Source organism: Hylobates moloch, unplaced genomic scaffold (genome assembly GCF_009828535.3).
Source record: "Hylobates moloch isolate HMO894 unplaced genomic scaffold, HMol_V3 SCAFFOLD_19, whole genome shotgun sequence".
Lineage (NCBI taxonomy): Eukaryota > Metazoa > Chordata > Mammalia > Primates > Hylobatidae > Hylobates > Hylobates moloch.
Genome location: NW_026652294.1, coordinates 47,035,747 through 47,061,700, shown reverse-complemented (window position 1 = coordinate 47,061,700; position 25,954 = coordinate 47,035,747). Strand labels below are relative to the sequence as shown.

Below are 25,954 nucleotides of genomic sequence, written 5' to 3'. Positions count from 1 at the left end.
TTCTCATGTTCCTTCCCACTGCCTGAAGCAACCACTATTCAACTTCCTGTTGTTGTAGATTAGTTTTGCCTTTTCTAGAACTTCCTGAGAATGGAATCAAACATGGTACTCTTTTGTGTCTGTCTTCTTTAACCCAGCATAATGGTTTTAGGGAATTCATCCAGGGTTTTATGTAATCAGTAGTTTCTTCCTTTTTATTGCTGAGTAATACCAGTTTGTTTATCCATTCTCCTGTTGATGAAAACCTGAGCAATTTCCAGTTTTCGGCAGCTATGAATAAAGCTGGGCATTCTTGTAATGGGTTCTTTGTGGACATATGTTTTTATTTTTCTTGTACAATTACCTGGGAGTGGAATTACTAGGTTATGTATGTTTTATACTTTTCCAGAATGGTTCTACAATTTTATGCTGCCACTAGCAATGTACGAGACGTGGTTGCTCCACTTGCTTTTGTCAAGTCTTGGCCATTTTAGTCATACTTGGTGTGTAATAATATCTTATTGTGGTTGTATTTTACATTTCCCTGACAACAAACAATGTTGGGCACTTTTCATGTGCTTATTGGCCATTTGTACACCTATGAAGTGACTAAGTCTGATTATCTGTTTCTACTGGGTCTTTTTGATACTGTGTTGTAGGTCTTTATTATGGTTGAAAGTTCTCTGTTAGATATATGTATTACAAATATTTTCTCTGTTTTTTTGTCTGTTTATTTTCTTACCGGTATTTTGATGAGAAGTTTCAAATTTTTATATAGTCTAAATATATATACACACTTTTTTCTCCTATGATTAGTTTTATTTTGCTAAGAAATCTTTGCCTGCTCCAAGGTTATGAGATATTCGCCTGTGTTTTCTTCTGAAAGCTTTATAATTTTGGCTTTTATATTGAGGCCTGTGACCAGTCTCAAATTAATTTTTGTGTATAGTATGAGGTCAGGATTAACATTCATTTTTATTTAAATTTCTAGTTGAAAAATAGCACCAATTGAAAAGTCTTTTACTCATTTGATCGCTTTAGTTCCTTTGTTAGAAATCATTTGACAGTATATATGGGTCTGTTTCTGCACTGTCTCCATGCTGTTCCACTGATCTACTTGTTCATCCTTTTGCCAGTACCACAGTCTCGATTACTATAGCTTTATTGTAAGTCCTGAAATCATGTAGTATAAGTCTTCAGTGTTTTTATTTTTCAAGATTGTTTTGGCTATTTGATGTCTTTTGCATTTTCATATAAATTATATAATCAGCTTATCAATGTCTGTCTCCCCCCTTTTTTTGGTTCCCAAGTTTTATTCAAGAACTCACACAAAACATTCCAGGTAAATGAGTTTTAATCCTCATCTTCCTTCTCTTCTTTGTCCTGGTTACTTTGGAAGTAACATAATCTGAAATTCTCTTTGCTATTAGCAGCTATGCACGACCAATCACATAGCTTATTCTTCAGATATTTTTTGATGAGCTATTTCAAATACCCTTTGGAAAAAGGCACCTCAGAAGTTACGGTGCTTGTGTTCTTGGTCCTTTCAATAGTTAATACCCCTCCACCAAGATTCCCAGCTTTTCCATTCACTTTAATTCTGTCTTGGAGAAACTGCTGACAACTGGCAGCAGCATCTACGGGGTAGGTCCAGTCAAGGGTATACTTCAGAACCTGCTTTTTTTCTTTTTTTGCCCTCACTTTTTCATGGGCACCTGGCAGCAGCAGAGGCAGAAACAATCTGTTTGTCAGTCTACTTAAAGAAAAAAAATTCTGCTGGGATCTCTTCTCTTCTCTTTTTTTTTCTTTTCTTTCCTCACTTCATTTATTTTATTTGCAGGAGTTGAAACATGTTTTAAGGGAGATTTTTATTTTTTCCCCCAAACATGAATCATTTAAGTAAAACCAACTTAACTATAGAAATGTAGCAAAGTAAGGGGAAAGTAGCACAAACCACCCAAGAGGCAAAGGTTGTGGGGAAGAGGTGGGTGCAGTGAGCATATAACATATGCATAATGCTTTATGATTCACCTGAAGGCAAGCACAGGGAACCATTTTAAGAGGATGTTTCCCCCTAAACATCTGAGAATGCTTCAAATTATAGTTTAAGGTTTAAAAGACCAAAAAAAAAAAAAAAAAACGAACCACCCATCTGCTGGGATTTTTGTTGGGATTGTATTAAATCTGTAGATCAATTTGAGGTAGAAGTGGAAATCTTAACATCGAATCTTCTAATCTATGAACTTGTATGTCTTTTCTTTTATCTATGTCTCTCAGCAGCGCTTTAAAGTTTTCACTTTAGAGATTTGTACATGTTTTGTTTGATGTATATTTGGCTATTTGATTCCTTTAAATTTTGTTTTTGTTTTTGGACAAAGTCTTGCTTTGCAGTAGTGTGATCATAGCTCACTGTAGCCTCCAAGTCCTGGGCTCAAGCGATCCTCCCTCCTCAGCCTTCCGAGTGGCTAGGAATTTTTTTTTTTTTTTTCCTTTTTTTGAGACAGAGTCTTGCTCTGTTGCCCAGGCTGGAGTGCAGTGACACGATCTCGGCTCACTGCAACCTCCGCCTCCCAGGTTCAAACAATTCTCCAGCCTCAGCCTCCCAAGTAGCTGGGACTACAGGCGCATGCCACCCTATCTGGCTAATCTTTTTGTATTTTTAGTAGAGACGGGTTTTCACCATGTTGGCCAGGATGGTCTTGATACAGGAATACTGAATAGTGAATTGGTGAACATGGACATGAATTTCTTGTTGCTCATCTTAGAAGGAAGGCATTCAGTATTTTACTGTTAGGCAAAATGTTAAGTTTTTCGTGGATGTCTTTCATCAGATTGAAGATGTTTCCTTCCATTCTGAGTTCTTATATTTTTTTTAGTTCCAGAATTTCTATTTTGTTCTTTTTAATGATTTCTTTCTCTTTGTTGTTGGTATTTTCTATCTGGTGAAATATCATTCTTGTACTTTCTTTTTTTTTTTTTCTTTTTCTCTCTCCTAGAACAATTCTGTTGCTCAGGCTGGAGTGCAGTAGCATGATCTTAGCTCACTGTAACATCAGTCTCCTGGGCTCAAGCAATCCTGCCTCAGCATCCTGAGTAGCTGGAACTATAGGCATGTATCACTATGCCTGGCTTTTAATTTTTATTTTTTATTTTTTATAGAGACAGAGTCTTAATATATCATTAAGGCTGGTCTCAGACTCTTGGCCTCAAGCGATCCTCCTGCCTGGGTTTCCCAAAGTGTAAGGATTAAAGAAGGCAGGCCACTGCACCTGGCCTCCTTTAATTTAGACATGGTTTATTTTAGTTCCTGGAATACATTTATAATAGCTGATTTAAAGTCTTTATTCCTGAGCCCAAAGCTCAGGAATATTTTCTGTTCCCTGCTCTGTTTCATATGTACGGCTCACACTTTCATGTTTCTTTGCATATCTTATAATTTTTGGTCAAAAACTGGACATTTTGTATAATGTAGCAACTCTGGAACTTGCATCCCCCGCCCCGACTTTTCTTTTCAGAGCTTGTTGTTTCTTTTGGCTGTTACTATTTGCTTAGTGACTTTTCTTAACTAATTCTGTAAAGTCTGTATTATTTGTTGTGTGTAGCCACTGAAGTCTGATTAACTTAGTGATCAGCTAATGATTAGACAGAGATTTCCTTAAATGTCTAAAATCAGTAAAGTCAGTCTTTGCTGAGGGGCGCTCTTTGTTGGGCACTTGACAGCTTTGCCTTAGTCTTTACTTCCTGGCGTGCAGAGCCTTAAGGGCAGTCTGAGTTGAGAGCAGTGGGGCCTTCCCATGTCTTTCCTAGGCGTATTCATAGCCTTGCACATGCATGTAGCATTCTAGGTTCTAGGGAATATGTTGGAGCTTTTCAGACTCCATGAACATCTCATTCCCTGGCTTTTCCTTTTAAGTGTTTTGGTTAGCCTGTTGTTTACCCTGGCTGTTATCTACTGTCTCAGTCAGTGGAGAAGTTAATCAGTTGCCTCTGATTGTTTTTGACAAGCCTGCACCTCCTCTCCCACTCCAGTCAGGTCAAATAAAGACAGCTTTGTGAATGGAGTCTCCCAGAGAACCAACAGACAAGTCAAACAATGACAGTTATCTGGGAATGAGGCTTTAAGGAGCTCCAACCTTGCTCTTTCCCTTCTAGTGGCTGCCAGGCAGCTGGTTTGCACTATGATTGTGGGCTTTTGGTTTTCAACACTACCATAGAGCTTGATCAGGAGAATGAGAATGGAACAAGTTAAAATGCCACAAAGCCCATTGTTTTTACCTAGATTCAGCTTTTTTTTTCTTTTTTAAATAAATGTTTCCAGATTTCTACACGCCTTTGGTTAATTTCCAGGGTTCTTTAAAAGTTGATTCTTACATTACTTGAGACTGGGAGGTGGAGGTTGCAGTGAGCTGAGATTGCTCCACTGCACTCCAGCCTGGGTGACAGAGCAAATCTCTACCTCAAAAAAAAAAAAAAAAAAAAGGAAAAGAAAAAAACATTGATTCTTAAAATTTTTCCAGGTTTTCTTGTTGCTTTTATGGAAGAGAGTTTTTGGAAGTCCTTATTACTTTGCTTTATTTGCTGATACCACTCTCCATAGCATTTTGAGTTGGAATGAATATTAATAATAGTAGCTTACATTTTGATTGCAACATATAAGTGCTTTATTTATGTAATTTATTAATAGTAAATACTATTTACATGTAATGTATGGTAATTTTAGAAGACATATCCTACTCCCTTTAAATTTTTTTTATATTTAAGCGATCTACGATGAAGATTTTCTTGCTTTACAAAAACTATTCTTAGTTTTGGGTAGAAGGGATATAATTTTTTTTTTTAAACAGAAATGGGAATGCTGACTTTGTGAAATTGACCTTGTGAAAAAACAATGTTTGTTTAATCTTTAAATTTTTTTTGTTTTTTCTTAGGGAACACCAGGCACTTATTTGACTTCTCATAATCAAGCTTCCTACACTCAAGAAACACCCAAGCCCTCAGTGGGATCTATCTCTCTTGGACTGCCACGGCAACAGGAATCTGCCAAATCAGGTCAGTGAGTTAATACAGTCATAATGCATCTACGTTTGTAGCATCACAGCCAGTAATTTAGTCTGGATTGCTTCATGTTTCTCTGCCTTTCCACAGCTACTTTGCCCTACATCAAGCAGGAAGAATTTTCTCCCCGAAGCCAAAACTCACAACCTGAGGGTCTGTTGGTCAGGGCCCAACATGAAGGTGTAGTCAGAGGTAAAATATGCTGGTTGGCAGAAATGTTAAACTTTTGTCCCCAATAAATTTATTAAAGTAAGTTATTAATATATTTTAATGATGGGCTTTTTAAACTATAGTCTTTAAATTCTAAATTTGTTTTCTTTCCATGTAAAAGTCATTTTAAAACCTTGAAGTTCCGTGTTTCAGCAGTTCTTTAGTATTATTTTGGAAGTACATTTTAATAAAACAAACATGATGGGTTTTGTGCTGCTTTTTTCTTTTCTTCTTAGTTGAGTACTCTCCGAAGTAGGGGCTGTTTTTTTGTGTTTTGGGGCAGGGGCTGGGGGTGTAATTTGCTAATAGCTTTGTTTGTATTCAGGTACTGCAGGAGCCATACAAGAAGGAAGTATAACTCGGGGAACTCCAACCAGCAAAATTTCAGTGGAGAACATTCCATCCCTACGGGGCTCTATCACTCAGGTTAGTCACGATCATCTCTGATATACTCAACAGAAGCTCAGGAAAAAATGATAAATAATTCTTAGCACTTTGGCTGTTTTGTGGCTTAAGTTCATTTTTCTGCATTATGGGACTAGGTCTCAATGGTAGTAAAACCTAGATCTGCAAACTGTCTCCACAGAGATGTTAATGTGATCATTTTGACTGCAAGCTATATTATGTATACTTTGGTTCATTTGAAAAGGTCACTTATTTGCAAACTGGAAAAAGAAATATGTTCTAATTGATGCAGCTCTTATTGTCTTCCTGGAAAAGCTTTTACCATGTGTTTAGCCTAAATAGAAATTGAGAAGAAAATCATTACAAATTATTTGCTTACTTTTGCCCTGGTGGAGAGGTAGTTCTAGAATCTTAGTATGTGAGCTGCCTTGTTAGAATCTAATGCTAAACCAGGGAATGTGGAGGGCATTAACAAAAGCACCAGAAACCTTCCAATTTTGGGCTAAATAAATCACCAATTTTGATTAATAAAATTTCTCCCAGTTAGTTGTTAATTTTAACTTGATATTTAAAAAGTTCTTAGCCTCTTTATGTATATGCATAAGAGGGAAAATTCTGTTTTGGGGAAATCATTGTAAACAGAAACCTGTGCCTTGCATTTTCTAACGTGTTCATTCATTGTCACAAGTTTTTTCTTTGTCTAGTTGCTATCCTATAAGACAGTTGTTCTCAAAGTATGATCCCCACACCAGTAGCATCAGAATCACCTAGAAAATTGCTACACATATAAATGTTCAGAGCTTACCCCAGATTTACTGAAACGCAACCCTCGTTGGTGGGGACTGGCAGTCTGTGTTTTCCCAAGCCTTTCGCTGATTCAGCTAGGGCTTTGCTGGCCAAGTGTGGTTTGTGCACCAGAGCATTGGCATCACTAGGAAGCTTGCTAGAATAATGCAGAAATGTCAGTCCCCACTCTAGATCATGTGAATTAAAACCCCCATTTTAATGAGGTTCCCAGGTGATTTCTTTCTGAAATGTAGTTTACATACTACTTCCTTGAGTGGTTAAGTTAAAAACAGAAGAAAAGAAAGTTACATACTGACTCTTAAAATCTCTCTTTTTAGGCCAGGCGCGGTGGCTCACGCCTGTAATCCCAGCACTTTGGGAGGCCAAGGCGAGCGGATCACGAGGTCAGGAGTTTGAGACCAGCCTGACCAACATGGTGAAACCCCGTCTCTACTAAAAATACAAAAATTAGGCGGGCGTAGTGGTGTGTGTCTGTAATCCCAGCTACTCAGGAGGCTGAGGCAGGAGAATCACTTGAACCTGGGAGGCGGAGGTTGCAGTGAGCTGAGATTGTGCCACTGCACTCCAGCCTGGGTGGCAGAGCGAGACTCCGTCTCAAAAAAAAAGTCTCCTTTTATATTGGGTCAGTGTGTTTCTGTTTTTACAGCAAGCTAATACTTTAATATGGACAGACGAAAGTAAATGGACCTGTATGTATTATTCTTTCTCTTCACTCTGGCATCCAAACTGTGGGAAGAAAGAGTATGAACTGGGCCAAAGGGGACTAAATTTTATCTGTTTAAAATCTGTTTGTGCATTTGACATGATTACTTCTGAAGTGGGGGTTAAGGATTTCTAGATACTTACTAATGAGTTCACTTAATGACTGGACAAGTAAATGTATGTCTCATCGCTTTTCTTAAGCATATGGTATCAGATTGTGCTCTCTAGGGTTTTAGCAGTCCTCAGAGTATAGTGGTGACCCTAAATGTGTGAGTAAACTCAGTCTAGGCCTCTAACTCCTATTTTAGGCCAAGCTGCTCTCTCTTGCAAAGTGCTGTACATATTAGGTTCTATGAACAATTTTCCTTGAAGGAAGGGCTCGCTGCTTAAAGGAAGAGTAAAAAGAATCATGGTCATTGGCAACCCCAGAGGAGGATTGATGATGGTGAAAATACAGATAACCTGACCTAAACTGAATCAGTGTCACAACGCGGAGGCATCCAAAGGCCTAACAACCTAGTAGTCAGTTTGATATTTGAAAGTTATTTTTCCCTCATATCACAATTTGAGAGAAAATTGTAGTACTCTAAAAACTTTATCATCTTATTTTTATTAGAAAATTTATATTAGGTTGGTGCAAAGATGTGATTTCGGACTGTGAATTTTAAATCATTATAACTAGGCTCAAACACATCTTTATCAAAATAGGAACCATTACAATCAACACATTTTTGCCAATGAGAAATAATCTTGTTTATTCTTGTAGCATAAAAATACATGCTTCGAGATTCGACAAACTCTTAGAAAGCATTTTCTCTCTCTTTTCTTTTCCCTCCCCTCCTCTCCCCCTCCCCCTCCCCTCCCCTCCCTTCCTCTCCCCCCCCCCCTCCCCTCCCCTCCCCTCCCCTGTCCTCTCCTTTCCTTCCCTTTCCTTTCCTTCCTTTTTGCTTGCTTTCTTTTTTGATGGAGTCTTGCTCTGTTGCCCAGGCTGGCAGGTGGAGTGCAGTGGTGCCATCTCAGCTCACTGCAACCTCTGCCTCCAGGGTTCAAGTGATTCTCCTGCCTCAGTCACCCAGGTAGCTGGAATTACAGGTGTGCGCAGCCATGCCTGGCTAATTTTTGTATTTTTAGTAGAGATGGGGTTTCGCCACGTTGGCCAAGCTGGTCTTGAACCCCTGGCTTCAGGTGATCCGCCCGTCTTGGCCTCCCAAAGTGCTGGGATTACAGGCGCAAGCTGCCACACCCAGCCATGGAAAGCATTCTGCTGGTTGTGGAAGAATTTTCCCTGCATAAAGTTGTCGAGATGCTTGAATAAGTGGTAGAGAGAGAGGTCAGGTGAATATGGCAGATGAAGCAAAACTTCGTAGCCCAATTCATTAAATTTTTGAAGCATTGGTTGTGTGACACAGGTATTGTCGTGGAGAATTGGGCTATTTCTGTTGACCAGTGCTGGCTGCAGGCATTGCAGTTTTCAGTGCATCTCATTCATTTGCTGAGCATACTTGTCATATGTAATGGTTTTGCTGGGATTCAGAAAGCCGTAGTGGCTCAGACTGGCAGCAGACTACATTTCTTTGGTGCAAGTTTGGCTTTGGGAAGTGTTTTGGAGCTTCTTCTCAGTCCAGCCACTGAGGTGGTTGTCGCTAGTTTTTGTATAAAATCTACTTTTCACATCGGATGTCATGATCCAATTAAGAAATGGTTTGTTGCCTAGAATAAGAGAAGACACTTCAAAAAGACAGTTTTTAAAATTTTCGCTCAGCTCATGAGGCACCCACTTACCAAGCTTTTTCACCTTTCCAATTTGCTTCAAATGCCAAACAACCGTAGAATGGTTGACGTTGAGTTCTTTGGCAACTTCTCATGTCGTTGTAAGAGGATCAGCATCAGTGATTGCTCTCAGTTGGTTGTTGTCAACTTCCGATGGCCGGCCACTATGCTCCTCATCTTCAAGGCTCTTGTTTCCTTTGTAAAACTTCTTGAACCACCACTGCACTGTATGATTGTTAACAGTTCCTGGGCCAAATGCGTTGTTGATGTTATGAATTGTCTCCACTGCTTTACGACCCATTTTGAATTTGAATAAGAAAATCACTTGAATTTGCTTTTTGTATAACATAATTTTCATTGTCTAAAATAAATATAAAACAGCAAGTAATAAGTCATTAACAAAAAACAAAGTGACAAATGCACATTAAAATTATATATTGCATAACTACATTCAAAAGAAAACAAGAACATAACCACATTTATTTAAGAATGTATTCCAGTATCAAACGGCAAATTTCAACAATGCAAAAACTGCAATTACATTTGCAACAACCTAATAAAAGCTGTTACATTTACTTGATTTTAGTCCTTAAGAGAAACTTCTGAGAGTTAAATGCTGTAATAGAGTCCTCACATGAAAGTGAGAGCAAAGTTGATTCACCTAATATACCTGTCATAATTTTAAGTGTTATGTGGCTGAGTTGAAGGATGAAGGTACAGGATGTCTTCATGTTGACAAAAATTCAATGTCTAATTTCCTTTCATGTATATGTGCTTTCTTCTTTGAAGCTATAGATTAGCCTGACTCTGTCATAGGTTAAATTTTCTGAGCACCTTGTGTTTTCCCTGAACTCGAGTGACTCCTCTGCTATTTATGCTTGATTTGATGGCAGGGCACCCCGGCTCTGCCCCAGACTGGCATACCAACAGAGGCTTTGGTGAAGGGGTCCATTTCTAGAATGCCCATTGAAGACAGCAGTCCTGAGAAAGGCAGAGAGGAAGCTGCATCCAAAGGCCATGTTATTTATGAAGGCAAAAGTGGACATATCTTGTCATATGATAGTAAGTATTGTATGTATGCACCAAAGCCAGTATTACAATATGTGCTAAAAACACAGGCTTGGGTTTTCCCACATTTCTGCTATCTGGAAGTCAGTTTATCTTTGCTGAGCCTATGTTTTCTCTCAGTAAATGGGGTTAGTAATACTTGTCTCATGAGAATTTTGTGAATATCAGCTCAGTCAATGAAAAGTAATTAACAATGCAGAGCTCATATTAAATGTCCCATAGGTGGTAGGTAAGATTATCGACTGTGGTCAGTCAGTTTAGCTTAGGTAAAGAGCCTTTGTTGAACTTTAATGGAATACTTTTATTTTGAAGAGATTCATGTTTTATTAATTAAGAATTAGAGGGTAGATAGGCTGGGTGCAGTGGTTCACACCTGTAATCCCAGTACTTTGGGAGGCCAAGGCAGGCAGATCACAAGGTCAGGAGATCGAGACCATCCTGGCTAACACGGCGAAACCCCGTCTCTACTAAAAATACCAAAAGATTAGCCGGGCGTGGTGGCGGGCGCCTGTAGTCCCAGCTACTCGGGAGGCTGAGCCAGGAGAATGGCGTGAACCTGGGAGGCAGAGCTTGCAGTGAGCTGAGATTGGGCCACTGCACTCCAGCCTGGGCGACAGAGCAAGACTCTGTCTCAAACAAACAAAAAGAATTAGAGGGTAGATAATATTCTGATAATTTTGATAAGAATATTAAATACTCCTTAATAAAACTATTTTAATGTCTATGTACATTTTTTTAGATGTCTTCTTGTTATATTTTCTCAGTAGTAGTATTTTATAAGAATGACTCAAATGTGATAGAAATATTAGCCAAAGTTTTGACTGAGTTTGAATTCTTATTTGCACCTGACTCTGTGACCTTGGAGTAGTCATTAGCTATGCTTTCTTTCTCTTCCAATACAAAGAAATAAAGTATGTGTGTACATAGTGCCAGATGCTGCAAAATGCTTGATAGCATTCTTATTTCCCTCTCCTTTACATGTCTGGCATATTATGATTAACATTTTGTTTTTGGGGTTAAGAAATTAATAATGTATGAAAGAAACACCTCGGTTTCTTTCCACATCCGCGAAATCATTAAGCCATTTCTGTTTATTTTCTTAAAGTGTCTAGAATCCATCCATTACTCTATATTCACCACTGTCACCATCATCGTTAACCCAGCAGCCACCTAACTCATCTCCCTACCTTCACTCTCACCCATATTCAAAGTGTGTACCACGTCACTCCTTGATTGATTTTTCCATCACCCTTGATATAACTGCAAACCCCTACCTTAGCTTTATAACCCCTCCAGGAGCTGCTTCCAGCTTAGCTCTTCACATTTTTCCCTTCTTACTTTTCTCTTTAGTCCCCTATATTTACCTCCCCCACACTCTTCCTCCCAACTCCACTCTACACATTAGCCAGTTACCAAGCTTACGTTCTTTTAATGTACCTTTCTCTGTCTCACCTTAGGGTCTTTGTGTTCACTGTTCACACTGCCTATACTTTTTCCTACTATTACCTTTGACTTGAACAACTCTTATTCATCCTTCATTCTCAGCTTACACATTGCTTCCTCTGAGCAGGCTTATCTGAACCTGGAGGTGTTAGGTTTCTCTCCTAGCATTTTCGTAGCACATTATACTTCTCCTTTCATAGCTTATTGTACTACATAATCTGTACCTACCACTACTGGGTAAGTTTCATGCAGAAAGGGACTTAATATGTTAATCTTATCTGCAAGCCTAGCTTATGCCTAGCACACAGTGGGCATCAATAAACACATTTGAATGAATGAAAATATTTTCATGAATCATCTACAGATATTTTATTGTAGGTTAAGACAAGTTTTAATATTATTATTTTTATAAGATAGACTATGAAATTAACCTATTTACTGTACATTGTATACCATGTGCTCTGTCTAAGCAAGTCTTGTTTGTGTATTCTGTAGATATTAAGAATGCCCGAGAAGGGACCAGGAGTCCAAGAACAGCTCATGAAATCAGTTTAAAGAGAAGCTATGAATCAGTGGAAGGAAATATAAAGCAAGGGATGTCAATGAGGGAGTCTCCTGTATCAGCACCGTTAGAGGGTAAAGCATTGTTTTCAGAATGTTATTTTGACATGTTATTTTATATAGTAATTTTGCATTGTTGAATTAAGTTGGATGCAATTTCTGTCATTTCCACCTGAAATGTATATTTGTATTGATATTAAGTTTATATCTGTATATAAAGTGGCACATAACAATGGAAGGAAGTAAAATTTAAGCATAATTGGTCATATCGTAGGTTACTATTAGAATGTTCATATTTGAATGCTCATACAATTTGCAGATTATTCCTGTTTCAGCTAAGTGAGTTAAAAAAGGTAAAGTTTATTATGAGAACTTCTTTTTGAATCGTGAGACAGATAAAGTGGTGTAATGGATAAAGACATGAATTTAAATTTCAGCTTCACCCTTCCCTGGTAAATTCCTCTGAGCCTGTTTCTTCCTCTGTAAATTAAGGGATCGTACCTAACACTGTGTGAGGGTTGGAGGGAGGCAGGTGTCTGAACTGGTGCTGCTCATGTGATACGCCTTCAGTACATGATCAGTATGATTTTGTTTTGTTAATGGCCCACTTTGTTTAAATCTTAACCTGCCTCAACCAATTTTAAGCTAGATGAAATACTAAAAGCAGGGTAAGTCCTGTGTAATTTTCTAAGAGCTGTAGTTTTCTCTGTGTTAAAAAAAAACACACACTTCTACTGTAAATATGTGTGGTTATTTCTAACCCTTGATTTATATTTATCAGCAACAATAATGTGAAACTTCTTAGGAGGTTATTTACAACTCTTTCATTTCAATTTGCATGTTTCATTTAATATATTTTCCCTATTTTTATGGTATCCATATTTCCTGTTTTCCCTTTATCACAAGTATATTTCAAAGCTAAGCAGTGGTTTCCAATCCTATATCTTCTTCCCTCTTGAGAAAGAAGTGTTGGGATTTTAGACTTAACTTTGAAGGTATCTTTCCTTTTCAACCTTTCATTAGATGCCTTTGGTGGCCATTTTTTATTTAGGAAAATATTTACAAAGGACTGTGTGATGTCATATTAGGTACTTCTGGATAGTTCACAAACTTAAATTGACATTCCTTCCTTCATAGAGCATTTATCAAAAACATATACTTTAAGAACAGCATTCAGTATATGTGAGTTGACATATACATTATGTTGAATAATTGAATTGCTTTCTTGTTTTGGAAGGGCTGATATGCCGAGCATTACCCAGGGGGAGTCCTCATTCTGACCTCAAAGAAAGGACTGTATTGTCTGGCTCCATAATGCAGGGTAAACTTTCTGCTTGTTTTGCATTTTTATTTATAACTGCCTCCCTGACAGAATAGTTTGACATTAATTTACAGTGTATTTCTGCTTTTCAAGATATTTTCCCTTTTGAAATATTAAAGTCTTGGTTATTACTTTTCTGCCTCTGAGCTACATAATTTATTGGAAGATGATAGTTGCTTAATCTTTTAATATAGATATATCTTTATTATGCGAGAACCATTCTGTGACTATTATGAATGATCCATTAATATCATATCTCAAGCAACCCTAAAGAAATAATGATTGATGAATACTGATTTGAGGATCTACTGTAAACAGAAAGTTAATTAGAAACTACAAGATGTCAAGGCATTATTTTAAATTGTGTTAAAATATATGTAACAAAATTTACCATTTTAACCATTTTTAAGTGCACAGTTCTGTGGAATTGTTGTGCAACCATCAGCATTATTTTAATGTTTCCTGAATTCTTTTTCAAGGGACACCAAGAGCAACAACTGAAAGCTTTGAAGATGGCCTTAAATATCCCAAACAAATTAAAAGGGAAAGTCCTCCCATACGAGCATTTGAAGGTGCCATTACCAAAGGAAAACCATATGATGGCATCACCACCATCAAAGAAATGGGGCGTTCCATTCATGAGATTCCAAGGCAAGATATTTTAACTCAGGAAAGTCGGAAAACTCCAGAAGTGGTCCAGAGCACACGGCCGATAATTGAGGGTTCCATTTCCCAGGTAGCTAAGTTTTGGCTCTTTTTGTCAGTAACTGATATTTATGGAACATTTAAAAAAGTGTGAATTAATAATTATAAGTGGTTCTTATTATGTCAGACCTCCTGGAAGTAAACATGAAAGTTTCCTGTACCTTTTTTTTTGTTTCTTTCCTCTGTGGACCAGGCTGGAGTGCGGTGTTTGATCACAGCTCACTGTAGCCTTGACTTCCTGGGCTCGAGCGATCCTCCCACCTTAGCCGCCCAAGTAGCTAGGACTACAGGCATGTACCACCACACCCAGAATTTTTGTATTTTTGTAGAGACAGGGCTTTGCCATGTTGCCAAGGCTGGTCTCGAACTCTTGAGCTCAAGTGATCTGCCCACTTCAGGATCCCAAAGTGCTGGGATCACAGGCGTGAGCCACTGCGCCTGGCCTTTGTGTAATGGCACGATTTTGGCTCACTGCAACCTCTGCCTCCCAGGTTCAAGCGATTCTCCTGCCCCAGCCTCCCGAGTAGCTGAGATTACAGGCATCCACCACCACGCCTGGCTAATTTTGTATTTTTAGTAGAGACAGGGTTTCTCCATGTTGGTCAGGCTGGTCTCGAACTCCTGACCTTAGGTGATCTGCCCACCTCAGCCTCCCAAAGTGCTGGGATAACAGGTGTGAACCACCGTGCCTGGCCTTGTGTACTTCTTATCATCAGGTTTTCTTCTGTCTATACCATGGAGTGTGGAATGTGGGAAAGTATGCAGCCTGGGATCAGTGGGGTTGTGATTGAGATTTGCAAACAGACCAAAAAAGGTCACCACAGTGAACTGTAACTGCCATGGGCCAGACATAGACCTGAGATAGAAAAGTAGCCAGATGACTTTGCCACCTGTAATGTTTGTTTCTTTCCCTTTAGGGCACACCAATAAAGTTTGACAACAACTCAGGTCAATCTGCCATCAAACACAATGTCAAATCCTTAATCACGGGGCCTAGCAAACTATCCCGTGGAATGCCTCCACTGGAAATTGTACCAGAGAACATAAAAGTGGTAGAACGGGGAAAATATGAGGATGTGAAAGCAGGCGAGACCTTGCGTTCCCGGCACACATCAGTGGTAAGCTCTGGCCCCTCCGTTCTTAGGTCCACACTGCATGAAGCTCCCAAAGCACAACTGAGCCCTGGGATTTACGATGACACCAGTGCACGGAGGACCCCTGTGAGTTATCAAAACACCATGTCCAGAGGCTCACCCATGATGAACAGAACTTCTGATGGTATGTTAACATTTGTTCCTTGGTCTGATCCTTTTTATTGCATTTAAAAAAAAAAAAAAAAAAAAAAAACCTTTGTCAAGTAGTAAATATCAAATTGTCAGCTTTAGAGTATCCCAAGATCTGCAGGTCATGCTTGATTCTAGGAGTATGGAAGGCTACTAATTTAAAAGTAGGCATAACTTAAGTAAAATACCTAATATTTAAATCACGTGCAGATTACGATGTAGTCCAGAAATGCTGTAGAGTAAGTATATTTTTAGAGTGGATTTTCAGCCAATCGCATAAGGTTTTCTGGAAGTCAGTTTTGACACAGTGTGGTGTGAAAGCCGAAAGGAGCCTCTGGAACAAGACTGCATAAGCTTGAATTAACATTCTTACTGCATAAACTCAGATGAGTTACTTAGCTTTTTTGTAGCTTAGTTTCCTGATCTGTAAAATCATAATGTAACATTAAGACCTACCTCTCTGGATTGTTATGAAGATCAAATAAGGTAGTACATGTAAAGAACTTAGAATGGTGCCGAGTATTTACAAAGGGCTCGATAAATGTGAATTATTCCTGTTGGTGTTACTGTTGTTATTATTGTTGTCACTATAACCCCATGCTACTGGCAGCTACGTCAGTTGAGAAGTGATTTTTACCAAGTGGTCCCTATCAACCTGAGGCCCTTAAAAATGCATCCACTTACCATTTTTTATTATCATAACAAATTTATTGATGGCTCACATGCTATGCCCTGGGCTGGGCACCGTGAGCTGTAGAAGAGTGTTGTTGGCGGGTATGAGAGGCGTAGCACAGAGTGAGGAGAAGGGGAAGTCCTTGTTAGGGATAGGGAGGTGAGTCCAAATGCTTGTAGCTTTAGTTTTGATGGCTAATTGCCCTGCAGAGGGAAGGGCACTCCATATTTGAGCACGCTGGGACTTGGAAGGGAATGTGATAAACCAGTGTGATTTCTTTCTTTGGGCAGGCAGATTTGTTTGATTGTGGTAAAGTTTATAGTATCAAAATATTAGTAATTAGATGTGATGGTTACACAACCATCATGCTTGTACTTAATGCCACTGTGAATTGTACCCTTTAAAACGGCTAAAATTATAAATTTTATGTTATGTATATTTCACCACAGTTAAAAAAAATTGAGGGAATTGAGGGTGGCTGGGTGCGGCGGCTCACGCCTGTAATCCCAGCACTTTGGGAGGCCAAGGCGGGCAGATCATGAGGTCAGGAGATTGAGCCCATCCTGGCCAACATGGTAAAATCTCGTCTCTACTAAAAATACAAAAAAAATTAGCCGGGCATGGTGGTGCGCTCCTGTAGTCCCAGCTACTCAGGAGGCTGAGGCAGGAGAATTGCTTGAACCCAGGAGGTAGAGACTGCAGTGAGCCAAGATCATGCCACTGCACTCCAGCCTGGGCGACAGAGCGAGACTCTATCTCAAAAAAAAAAAAAAAAAAAAATTGAGGGTGATGGCTAATAAGTGTTTGAATATATATTTATTGGTGGGACAATCTGACCACTCTGAATAACAACATTTAAAAGAAGAGAGGCTGGAGTAGGGAGGAAATAGATATTGGTGAAGTAATGAGAAAGTCATTGTGGAAGAACAGAGGAAGGAAAAAATTAGTGAAACTAGTGATTAATGGGCAGGAAGGAGGTTGCATAACACAGGCAATGAGAGAAAACTGAAGTTTACTACATGTGGGGACAAAAGAATTTAGAATGTTAAAGTCATACAAAAAACAAAATTATTCATAATGAGATTTAAAGAAGAGTATTGAATTTTATTTTTAATGTTACATAAGGTGGTAAAATACTGGTGCTATGATCCAAAAGGTGACAATACTCTCCAAATCTCAGTTTCTACTACTTGTTTACATTTTCATATTTTGCAATACTGAATGTTAAATGTTGAGGGGAAAGAGAAGATCCAAATACATGAATATAGTCTGTATTTGAATGGTTGAGAAATGGACAAATATTATCATACTTTGCAAGTTTCTTAAGAACTTGTGGCATTGGCTCTTTTTTTCCAGTTACAATTCCTTCTAACAAGTCTACCAATCATGAAAGGAAATCGACACTGACCCCTACCCAGAGGGAAAGTATCCCAGCGAAGTCTCCAGTGCCTGGGGTGGACCCTGTCGTGAGCCACAGTCCGTTTGATCCCCATCACAGAGGCAGCACTGCAGGAGAGGTTTATCGGAGCCACCTGCCCACGCACTTGGATCCAGCCATGCCTTTTCACAGGGCTTTGGATCCTGGTAAACACAAAATACAGTGATAATTTATGGCAAATAAATATGCCACCTGTATGACTTTTCAGCTTTCTGTTGTTGTACAATATAGTACAATTGCAAGTATCATTAATGTACAGCTCAGTGAATTTTCACAAACTAAATTCCCCCATGTTACCAGCACCCAGATCAAGAAATAAAATCAGCACCCAGTAAAGAACTAAAAATAATAGTATATGAAAAGCTCTCTTATCTGATGGCACGTGGTGAAGCCAGTTGAAAAAGTGGGTTAATGTGAATAATTATGTTAAAATGACAGAGGCATACCTCAAACATGTTAACTTACAGCATAAATAGACATTCATTTACCAGAACTCTGATCTAAGGCCAAGGCTTTTTCGTAAACAAGTGATTAAACCTCACTGTCTTATATAAAAGAAATTTTTTTTTTTTAAGTAAAGCTAGAACTTCCAAGTAAAGACACTTCCAAGCAATCTAAATACAGAATCCTTCTAGATTTTTTTTCCAGCCTTTTAAAGTTGTCTAGTCCACACTTGATTCAACTTCTGTTATCAAGTCTTTCCAAAGCTATTAGTTTTCAGAGAAACCACTCTTCATTCTTCCTTGATTTACAAATTATGTCATTAAGTTATATAATTCTAGTAACAAGTACAGCTGGAAGAAACTTTAGAACACCACTGACATTGGTAGACAGAATCTGATAGGTGCAGACGTGCAGGTTTCTAGAGAGCAGTCTGTGCTGGGCAGAGGGCACTGTGTTTTACACAGGGAGGGGAGAGGAGCAGTCACATCGGTTGGTACAGAGAGACTCGGCTGGGCTGTTATAATCTGCAGGACCAGCAGCTGCACCTTGTCCTCCCAGGGTGCAGTCCTTGCTCTTCCTTGCCACTGTTGGCTGAGCCCAGTCACACATGTGTTTTCTGCTCAGACCTCTTCTCTGGCCTAAATAAACTCTTTGCTTAATAAGTATCCTTCAGGTGCAAATTAGGACACAGAATACTTGTGCCTCACTTTGGTCCTTAGAGAAGAATTTTTCATTATCAGTATGCTAAATTTTAAAAGTAAGAATTATAAGGGTTATTTACATTTCATAATAGCAAAGTACCTGTGGGAAATATTTTATCTAAAAGCTGTGTAAATGCCATCAAATTATTTGTCATTTGACAACACTGTTTCAGAGGAGCCCAATACCTATTACTTAGGGCACTGTCTCCCAGATTGTGTCAGCTGACAGACTTACCTAGCTTCTAGACGAAGGAGAAGCACATATTCCAGAAAACATGTTATTTGTTTTTCTAGGGAGAACATATACATATAAAATAGGTCACTCAAGTTCTCAGACAAAATGGAATGTTTCTAGCTTCTATTTAGTGTTTATCATAGTCTTCATTTTGTAGTGGTTTCATTTGCTTGTTTTTGAGCCTGAGTTGGATTATAATGTTTTGAGGAGAGAGACATTATCTTCTACTTTTTACCATGCCTACCCCTTCCTCGTGTCTTGTGTCTTGTGTCATTCTCTCACCTAGGGGTTGCTAAAAAATACAGCTTTTTGGCCAAATCCTGTTGCCACTTGTGTTTGTAAATAAAGTTTTATTTGGATACAGCCACACCATTTATTCTTTTTTTCTGTAGCTCTTTTTGTGCTACAGTGACAGAGTTGAGTAGCTGTGACAAATGCAAAATGGCCCACAAAGCCTAAAATATATTTACCATTTGGCCCTTTATGTCAAAAGTTTGCCAATCACTGCTCCAAACACATGGACTAATTAAATGCTTATAGTCTATAATCGTTTTCACCCCCTGGAGAGTAAAGTTACTGATTGCCACAAAGTGTTTTCGTATACATTTCTGTCGGTTGTATTGGATGATCATTACTATAAAAACAATTTTATTTTCAAACACAACTCTTGCAGATGCCAGGTAAAAATATAATAAAGTTACATGTCAAAGATTGAAAGTAAAACTACTTGAGAAGTTTTAGCCGGGCGCGGTGGCTCAAGCCTGTAATCCCAGCACTTTGGGAGGCCGAGGCGGGCGGATCACGAGGTCAGGAGATCGCGACCACGGTGAAACCCCGTCTCTACTAAAAACACAAAAAATTAGCCGGGCGTGTTGGCGGGCGCCTGTATTCCCAGCTACTTGGGAGGCTGAGGCAGGAGAATGGCGTGAACCCAGGAGGTGGAGGTTGCGGTGAGCCGAGATCGCGCCACTGCACTCCAGCCTGGGGGACAGAGAAAGACTCCGTCTCAAAAAAAAAAAGAGTTTTTAGCTACTGTTATCCTTCCCCTTTTCCATTACATCTCAGACATTAGAATGAATTAGAATTGATATTGCTAATACATCAAGGTCTAAAATAAATCCACCTTAATCCTTGTAGCTAAGTAAAAGTCCCATGTGCACTAGCTCAGCACGTGATTTTTCTCTGCTCTTTTGTACATGGTGTTTAGCAAATGCATTTCAGCCAGGACAAAACTCAGTGCCTTTCTTTCATTCTCTCAATCAGCAGCAGCTGCTTACCTGTTTCAGAGACAGCTTTCACCAACTCCAGGTTACCCAAGTCAGTATCAGCTTTACGCAATGGAGAACACAAGACAGACAATCTTAAATGATTACATTACCTCACAACAGATGCAAGTGAACTTGCGTCCAGATGTGGCCAGAGGACTCTCCCCAAGAGAGCAGCCACTGGGTCTCCCATACCCAGCAACGAGAGGTGTGTGTCTTTGCATTTCAGAATTAGTAGAATTTATTATGTTTACCTAGTGTTTCTTAGGTACTCAATAAATACTTGTTGAATGAATGATGGAAAGAAAGAAAGAAAAGAACACTATATCCTTCTTCCCATAGACTTTTTAGCCCAGAGACAACATTGAGACAAGGTGTTTTGGTGAATACTGAAATTAACTAAACCAAATCCTTGTGCTGAGTATTTGTAATCCATGTCTTACAAATTTGCTCTGTCTCTTTAATCTGCCCATACTTTGAGGTTACTGATGTGAAGTACAGTCTTCAATATCCTTCTTTAGAGTTAAAGAATGTCTTAAAAAGTAATGATGATAGTAAACATTTTTATTTATATTATATACAAATTACCCTTGATTCACAGAGATAGAAAAAATCCAAAAGTCATGTATGGTTCTGTACCTTTAGAATAACACTTAACATAAATTGTATTGTCTTTTGGATAGGAATCATTGACCTGACCAATATGCCTCCAACAATTTTGGTGCCTCATCCAGGGGGAACAAGCACTCCTCCCATGGACAGAATCACTTATATTCCTGGTACACAGATTACTTTCCCTCCCAGGCCGTACAACTCTGCTTCCATGTCTCCAGGTGAGATTCTACAGTTGCATACCTCTGTGATAGAACCATCATGTTTACATTTTTACAACATAGCCTTTTAAGCTACCTTGGGCAATTTTTCCTCATTTGGTTTCTTGTTTTTCTTTTAACATTTAATAGTAGTTCTTAGGTGCCAGCTGTCACTAGATACCTTAGAAATGCCTTAAAAGCTTATGTTATGCTTCAGTTCTTACCCAGGACTCTTAATAAAACAAACTTCTTTTTCTCTTTTCTTGTTTTTTTTTTTTTGTTTGTTTTTGTTTTTGTTTTTGTTTTGGAGACAGAGTCTGGCTCTGTTGCCCAGGCTGGAGTGCAGTGGTGTGATCTCAGCTCACTGCAACTGCCATCTCCCAGGTTCAAGAGATTCTCGGGCCTCAGCCTCTGGAGTAGCTGGGATTACAGGTGCATGCCACCACACCTGGCTAATTTTTTTTTGTGTTTTTAGTAGAGACAGGGTCTCACTATGTTGCCCAGGCTGGTCACAAACTCCTGGCCTCCGGTGATCCACCTGCCTTGGCCTCCCGAAGTGCTGAGATTATAGGTGTCAGCCACTGCACCCAGCCAAAACAAACTTCTTATATCCCAAATTTGAAGCTTTTTGAAAAATTTTCAGTCACTTAGAATTTCAGAATTGTTTGATATACTCAGTCAGTTGATATTTTTATCTTTAAGCTGCAGGTTTATGTTTTACAGGACACCCAACACACCTTGCAGCTGCTGCAAGTGCCGAGAGGGAACGGGAACGGGAGCGGGAGCGGGAGAAGGAGCGGGAGCGGGAACGGATTGCTGCGGCTTCCTCCGACCTCTACCTGCGGCCAGGTCAGTGAAAGGCACTGCTCTTCCATTCTCTGGACACATCTTAGTAGTCTTGTACACTGTGCTTAATGCTGTGCACAAAAAGTTTTGATGCAAAGAAAAATTCTAAGACAACGTTATTACAGGCCCCAAGTGAAAAACAGGTGAAAGTGCTGTAGCAGCTGAGATGGTGGAAACATGAATTTTACACGGAAAAATGTTTTCATGATGAAGATATCATTTTTATTTGGTGCAAACAGTGGACTGCGGTTGGGCCTGAAGATATTGGTCACAGAGCTTTCAAGGCTGAAAGAACAGCCCTAGCAAAAACTCCTAGATATGAAGGTGTTGTTGAGCTTGAGTTTAGAGGAGGAATGGAAAATACAGTTAGCAGCTTGTGTAGCATCTTGAATTACAATGAAATGTTGTGTCCAGGAGGCAGGTGACATGATCAGAGGGACATTTACACGTGAGTGGAATAGGTGGATTAAAACCATGAAGGGTGGGTATGGCTGGTCACAGAAGGCCAGTGAGACTCCCAGTAGTTCATGTGCGTCCTAATGGCAGCCTGGAATACTTTACACTGGGAATGGCCAGAAAAGAACTGCTGGGAGGAATATCACTGTACACTCAAAGGACTTAACTAGATATGGGGAGTGAGAAAGAGATGAGAAACAAGATTAGTCTGCAATAAAGATAGAGCATGATGAGTGAAAGCAAAGAGATAATGATTTTAGACATACAGATTGAATATCCCAAATGCTTGGAATCAGGATGTTTTTGAATTTTGGAATATTGGCATTATGCCAGTTGGACATCCCTAATCCAAAAATAATGAAGTTTGAAATGCTCCAGTGAGTGTTTACTTTGAGTATCATGTCAGCTAAAAAGTTTTGGATGTTGGAGCATTTCTGACTTGGATTTGGGTTGCCCAGCCTATACCTAATCTCATGTGTCCATGGGGAATCTTTTTTATCCATGGTATACGTGCCCTTTTCACTTCTTTTAATTAAATCAAATCATTGACCATGTCTGTATTGTAAGATACTCCGATCTGGTACTCAGAAGAAAAGGCAGAGCTTGGAGATACTGATTTAGGAGTCACCTACAAGAGCTGAAGCTGTGGCTTGAATGAGATGTCCAAGGGGCAAGAGTGTCAAAAGAAGAGTAGGTCAGTCTTCAGATATTACCAGGAGAGTTGATTTAGGTCAGGGCAAAAGGAAGCAGAGACGTGGTCAGAGAGTTAGGTGCAGAACCAAATGGCACAGTGGCAGAAGGTCGTCACATTGATATTGTCATAGGAAACAAACCTTTGAAATCAATATGAATGGCAGTATATGGAAGGAGCCCAAAAGTGAGTCATCATATTTGGTCCAATAAAATCATTTCTTAGGAGTTAAATAATTCAATGGTTGCAAAGCTCAAACACATTTAGCTATAACTACTTCACCCAGAGGATCTTGTATAATCTATGTATAGTAAGATTATCTATGTATCTTTATCTGTGCACAATAAAAATCACTTAAGAATCTGACTATAGGAAATGCTTTAATGAATTGTAAGGCAGAACTGTAATATTGATTCCATGTTAATTGCATAAAACATGGAAAATTGATTTAATTAAGAAACCCGCATACAAATGATACATAACTTTGGTAGAGACTAGATTTTTAAAATGTTTGTGATCCTACTGATGAACAAAATTTATATTTAAGGCACAAAGATACCATTTCTCTGCATCGGACATGTAAGAAAGTTGATAAATATTGTGTTGGAGTTTCTGCAGAAACAGACACTCATGTTGTCAATGGCAGTGTAAATTGGTGTAGCCTCTGTGGAGATAAAAATTTTAAATACTCTTTCGTCTAGTAGTTCCACGTCTAGGAATATATCCCATAGAAATACTCAGATAAGTTGGGCATGGTGGCTCATGCCTGTAATCCCAGCTACTCAGGAGGCCAAGGCAAGAGGATTGCTTGAGGCCAGGAATTCCAAGACCAGCCTCAGCAACATGGTGAGACCCTGTCTCTAAAATATATATATAAAAAATTAGCGAGGAGCCGTGGTGTGCACCTGTAGTCCTAGCTACTCAGGAGGCTGAAGTGGGACAATCCCTTGAAGCCAGGAGTTTGAGGCTACAGTGCGCTATGGAGTGTCACTGCACTCCATCCTGGGTGACAGAGCATGACACTGTCCCTTAAAAATTTTTTAATTTAATTAAAAAAATAAATATTCATAAAAGCTGATGAATGGTTAGAAGGGAGGAAAACTGCTGAGAAGCCTGGCTGAGGTGGTGGTGTCTGTGAGAAGAGGGGTGTGTGCTGAAACAGCTAGCTGTTATGAAGCCAGTGAGCATGTTAGAAGGTTGGAGTGAGGACACAGAACAAGACGAGGTCAAGAAGAAAGTGATTGGGGAGGGATTTGAGAGTTCAAAATCCTCTACGTGAAGTAGTTCTTACCAAGTCCAAGCTCTGACTTTGTTATGGGAGAGTTAGAGTTAAGTGAACAAAAACATACCAAATCTTGTAGAAGTGTAATTGTGGGAGCCAAGTTTTTTGTGGGAAGATAATGTGAATGATTTCATTTCAAAAGAGAGAGCTTGCTGAGAGAGTCACCTGTGAAGGGGACAGTGAAGAAGTGAAGCAGGGCAAACTGTGGTTGAATGAAACAGTCTCAAACCCTAGGGTAGCAGTGGTATATTATTTTCATTATGATGCTTAGAAAGTTGTGCCTGATTAGATTTTGGAAATCATATACACACTAGAGTTTGAGGAAAAATTGGAAAGATGAACTTAACATGATTTGTAGTAGTACTTCTTGTTGGTGCTGTTTTATTTCTGGAATCAAGATTGAAATTTATCAGAGAAATGGAAATAACAGTAAATGACGGCTGATGTTTTGTTTCAAGTTACTGCTGCGGTTTTATTGCATCTTTATTTGGAAACTTTTAGAACATATTTCTGGAAAGACCAGAAAGTAGACTATCAAGTTTCTTGTCTTGTTTTCCTTTTTTCTATTTAGGTATGTTAGGAAATAAACAATCCATAAGCATTGCTTCCTTTTGTCTCTAGCTTCCTCCTTATGTCTTTGTTTCTTTTTCTTTTTCACCTCTGCAGGCTCAGAACAGCCTGGCCGACCTGGCAGTCATGGATATGTTCGCTCACCTTCCCCTTCAGTAAGAACTCAGGAGACCATGTTGCAACAGAGACCCAGTGTTTTCCAAGGAACCAATGGAACCAGTGTAATCACACCTTTGGATCCAACTGCTCAGCTACGAATCATGTCAGTCTCTTGAACATATTTTGACAAAAAATGTCTCTTGCATATACATTTTAAAATTTGTGACTGCAATAGTCTAAGTATAGTCATGCTTTTCTGCCCGTGCCATGAAGCCTCTTTTTGTTGTTGCAGTTTGTCCTTCCGTCTCCCCACCACATTCCCAGCAAATGGTCTTCCCTTCACAGAGCTGTGATTTGGTTTTATTTACAGGCCACTGCCTGCTGGGGGCCCTTCAATAAGCCAAGGCCTGCCAGCCTCCCGTTACAACACTGCTGCGGATGCCCTGGCTGCTCTTGTGGATGCTGCAGCTTCTGCACCCCAGATGGATGTGTCCAAAACAAAAGAGAGTAAGCATGAAGCTGCCAGGTTAGAAGAAAATTTGAGAAGCAGGTCAGCAGCAGTTAGTGAACAGCAGCAGCTAGAGCAGAAAACCCTGGAGGTGGAGAAGAGATCTGTTCAGTGTTTATACACTTCTTCAGCCTTTCCAAGTGGCAAGCCCCAGCCTCATTCTTCAGTAGTTTATTCTGAGGCTGGGAAAGATAAAGGGCCTCCTCCAAAATCCAGATATGAGGAAGAGCTAAGGACCCGAGGGAAGACTACCATTACTGCAGCTAACTTCATAGACGTGATCATCACCCGGCAAATTGCCTCGGACAAGGATGCGAGGGAACGTGGCTCTCAAAGTTCAGACTCTTCTAGTAGCTGTATGTATCTCAATCCGAGTTTCACCATGTGATGTCTGAGTAAAGAATTACTTTATTCTTTAGATCAAGTAGAACTATATGGTATTTAAAAATCCTAATGGTTGATAGTAAATGTAATGCAAAAATGTATCTTCTGCTGTTTTTATGATTATTTAAATATCCCAGTTTCCTACATGTAAGCCTATCAATGTATCTTTCACAAGAAAACTGTATCATTCATGTAATTAAATCTGGAAAGTAGAAGGCAGACCTTATTAACATATTTAGGC

The 25,954-nt window shown here is 39.3% G+C and overlaps 1 protein-coding gene across 9 annotated transcripts in view; it reads left to right on the top strand.

The window, feature by feature from the left end:
* NCOR1 (nuclear receptor corepressor 1) overlaps positions 1–25,954 on the top strand; it is a 125,118-nt gene that overhangs the window by 76,649 nt on the left and 22,515 nt on the right. For 6 of the 9 annotated variants that reach the window (XM_032139766.2, XM_032139765.2, XM_058431984.1 and 3 more), the window contains 14 exons: positions 4,908–5,028; positions 5,125–5,226; positions 5,570–5,670; positions 9,822–9,990; positions 11,935–12,075; positions 13,238–13,321; positions 13,801–14,057; positions 14,944–15,304; positions 17,339–17,566; positions 20,064–20,273; positions 20,749–20,898; positions 21,601–21,726; positions 24,819–24,984; positions 25,192–25,685. In XM_032139766.2, coding sequence (XP_031995657.1) covers positions 4,908–5,028; positions 5,125–5,226; positions 5,570–5,670; positions 9,822–9,990; positions 11,935–12,075; positions 13,238–13,321; positions 13,801–14,057; positions 14,944–15,304; positions 17,339–17,566; positions 20,064–20,273; positions 20,749–20,898; positions 21,601–21,726; positions 24,819–24,984; positions 25,192–25,685 — 2,710 coding nt within the window. The remainder of the gene's footprint in view (positions 1–4,907; positions 5,029–5,124; positions 5,227–5,569; positions 5,671–9,821; positions 9,991–11,934; positions 12,076–13,237; positions 13,322–13,800; positions 14,058–14,943; positions 15,305–17,338; positions 17,567–20,063; positions 20,274–20,748; positions 20,899–21,600; positions 21,727–24,818; positions 24,985–25,191; positions 25,686–25,954) is intronic. The other 3 variants (XM_058431983.1, XM_058431988.1, XM_058431987.1) reach the window with 3 other exon arrangements.